Source organism: Papaver somniferum, chromosome 8, assembly GCF_003573695.1.
Source record: "Papaver somniferum cultivar HN1 chromosome 8, ASM357369v1, whole genome shotgun sequence".
Taxonomy (NCBI): domain Eukaryota; kingdom Viridiplantae; phylum Streptophyta; class Magnoliopsida; order Ranunculales; family Papaveraceae; genus Papaver; species Papaver somniferum.
Genome location: NC_039365.1, coordinates 1,010,725 through 1,014,272, shown reverse-complemented (window position 1 = coordinate 1,014,272; position 3,548 = coordinate 1,010,725). Strand labels below are relative to the sequence as shown.

General features: G+C 34.7%; 1 protein-coding gene across 1 annotated transcript; it reads left to right on the top strand.

Moving 5' to 3' along the window:
• Positions 1 to 1,980: 1,980 nt before the first annotated feature.
• LOC113304140 (E3 ubiquitin-protein ligase RNF181-like) lies at positions 1,981 to 2,478 on the top strand. The gene has a single exon (XM_026553202.1). The coding sequence runs from the start codon at positions 1,981 to 1,983 to the stop codon at positions 2,476 to 2,478; it is 498 nt and encodes a 165-aa protein (XP_026408987.1).
• Positions 2,479 to 3,548: the final 1,070 nt, after the last annotated feature.

Genomic DNA, 3,548 nt, shown 5'->3' with positions numbered 1-3,548 from the left:
TCCGACCAATAGAAAACGAGAGTCTCTTTGCCATTCAACGTGGGAGTTTTATTCGTCTAGGCATTTAAGTCTTTGGATTAAGTCGGTTGGGCCCACGCTTAGCTTAAAGGAAGCTGTCTTAGAGAGTTTATATATTAGACTTGGTTTAGGGGGCTTGGTTTGTTTCATGAAATTAGTATAAATAAAGGAATGATTTTTTAGGGACCATGGTTTTTTTGGGAGGATCATGGTCTTATTAGGCCAACCTCCCTATACTTATAAGAGGTGTCCTAAAGTTAGGTAAATACACATTTATTTTTTATTTTAATTTAAATTAAAACTAACCTAATAACAATATAAATCTAATCATATACATCTAATCTAAATGAATCTATTATCAAAATCAAAATCAAAAACAAAAATAGGAGGGGAATCGAATTTTTTTAGTTTTGAAAAAAATAAATTATTCTCTTCTTCTTCTCTCTTTTCTTGACGTTCCTCGTTCGATTGAAAATTATTCTTTTCTCATGTTCTTCTCTTCTTCCCCATTACTTTTAATTTAATAGATATCATCAAAATATGGTTCATATGGAAGTTACGGTGCTTTGTTCGGTTAGGACGTGTTTCACAAAAATCCTAGTTTCTTAACCGAACTTCCTGAAAAGAAGAACACGAAGAACAGTGCGGTTCAATAGGATTTAAAATTAGGTCACTGAACTGCGAGTTCGGTTGGTTCGCAAAAATTTCTAAAACTATCTAGTAACGGAACTCTACCCATATTACGAAAAGAAAAAACAAATCCAATGTAACCGAACTGTTCTATTTTTCCCACTATGTTGAGTTCTCATTCAACCGAACTTATCCCACTTTGTTCGGTTGGTTCGCAAAAATTTCTAAAACTAGTTAGTAACCGAACTATACCCATATTACAAAAAAAAAAAAAAACCAATGTAACCGAACTGTGTTATTTTCCCACTATGTTGAGTTATGATTTTACCGAACTTGTCCCACTATGTTCGGTTTGTTCGCAAATTTTTTTGACAAACCGAACTCTTCACTAATTGCATACATGTGGAGTTCGGTTAGATATGTTATTATGTTAAAATTTGCGAACCAACCGAATATGACTCTGTAAATATTATAAACAAAGTTCCGTAACATGTCTGTTAACCGAACGACTAAAAACCTCCATTAAAGAGCGAGTTCGGTAACCTGCGTGTTTGGAAAAAGTAACCGAACTACACTTTCAGATGAGTTCGGTAACCTGTTCTGCACATAAGGTAACCGAACAAGCCCAAATCTACTCTAAAAATTTACATTTTTTTAAAAATTTACATTTTTTTAAAAATTTGGAGCAATTCAACAAACATTATCTAAGTTTGAAGCATACAAGGGTACCCAAATACTCTTCCTCCGATTGTGGTTGGTAAAATCCATCGTTTTTCATGTTTTCCTTCTTCATCTTCTTTGAATTTATTCTCTCAATAATTCTATTTCTTTTAAAATAAAAAACCATCTAATTTTTTAATATCACTGATTATCTTTAACTTAATCATTACACTAACTATTATTAATACTAACTAATCATTATTCAAAATTAATTAGGAGGATAATTCAGGTATTAGTATAAATATCTAGATAAGGGATGACCTAGATTTACTTCTAATGTCTTATCCAAAATAAAATAATGGTCCCCACAAAAAAATCATGGTGCCCAAAAAATCGTTCAAATAGAGGTACAAAGCCAGGAACCTTTGTTGTCAATGTTCAACACTTTTTTTTTTTGCTAAATTCAACTGCTAGTTCAAGTTTTACCATACGGATCATCTTTTTGAGGATCATCTTTTCGAGGATCACGTATATATCAAGTGTTCTTGTGATGTTAGTGCAAAAGAAAGCAACCCATCACTTCCTAATAAACTCGAAATTCTGTTGCTGTGCCTCCATGATCGAATAGAAGGTGGTTCGGCCGTAACTGTGTCTAATTAACTCAATGCGGGTATGGATGTGATTAAGAATTTTAAATCGTACAATTTAGTTAGAGGCACAATAGATAATATGCTTTCGGATTTCAAAGCTCCGTCGTGCTGTTCTGGTTTCGTTACCGATTGTGTTTTGGATCGCGCATCTAAACTTCCAGAAATAGTAGGTGGTTCGTATCTCCTTACTGCATCTGTGAAGATTACTATGGAAGAGAATTTGGATGTACATGATCCGATTCATGCTGATGTAACTGATTCAATGGAGGAAGACAGTGTAAGAAGGACTGGTGCATCGAAGTCGTTTATTGATGCTTTGAAGAAAGAGGAATATAGACACAACAATAGATACAGTAACGATACCACTAGTTGTGCAGTATGCTTGGAAAGGATTCTAGATGGATCCGTAATAAGCAACATTCCGTGCTTGCATATGTTTCATTCTGCTTGTCTGGTTACTTGGTTGCATGAAAGCAACTCTTGCCCCATATGTCGACGTCAGGAGTTAGTTTCCTTCTAAGTTATAACTGTACTAAGCAGCTCTCCGTCAGCTTGCAATGGTTGTTATGTAACCAAGCCTCCGGTAATCTGGTGCTTGTCATGTGTTTTTAGTTTTTTTATTTCGTTCTGCTGTTGTTCTCTTAAGTTCGTACTTGCCAACGGTGTTAGCAATAATAATTATAGAAGGTTATCATCTTTTGTAAACAATCTTTTATGCTGACCATTGCCAACGGAATCCACAAGCCATATTTCCTTGGCCAGGTTGAATCACTTGCTTATACCTCCCGCCAATACTTTGATGCAGATTCGTTATTTCTTTGGTTACAGAAAAACGGCTTCGGGCCATGGCTGTGACTGTTTTTCAAGAAAAATGTGATTTTCATGGTTCAGGCAAATAAAAATAATTCAAAAACAACGTAGTAGCTTGCGATATCTACGTAGTTTTTTTGTACACATCGATCTGTTGTTGCCAATCCAAAACTAGATAGTCTAAAATGCAACGAGCTCGAAAACTTTTTATGTCTTTGGGCCTAAAGCGTAGCGAGCTAAACGTATCAGCTTAGAACGGCTATTTATGTCAACGTCTGGTTATTGTTTTTATATCGTGTTTCTGTCAAGACGATTTTTTTTTTCTTTTGAAAGGAAATGAACGACGATAATCATGAATCCTGTTAATATGAGGGAAAGAATGGATTTGAGGAGGGAAAGAAATTGTCTAAATTATGGTCAATGTTTAGTCGGACAAAAATTCAAGGTGAATAAATAAATATCTACAAAATATCATCCTTGCCCTCATAAAATTATCCCACCAGCACTCCATCGATCCATGTGTTTACCTTCTTCGTCCAAAAACCCTAGTTTTCTCATAGAAACGATTAATCAATTAATGATTACCTTGTTTCCTTAGCCGATTAGCCGAAATACTCACAAGTGTGATCACCATTTCGAAGAATTGAATTAGGATTAATCACGTGGAGGAAGATCAATATGGAGAAGTACATCAAAAATAGGAATAAGTGTAATTGGTAATCGTTACAGAGGTGTACCGTCGATGAATTGTTTTTTTATTTTATTCATAAAGGTGTACCA

Coding starts and splice junctions, on each gene's coding strand:
- LOC113304140 (XM_026553202.1), top strand. CDS start 1,981: ATGGATGTGATTAAGAATTTTAAATCGTACAATTTAGTTAGAGGCACA.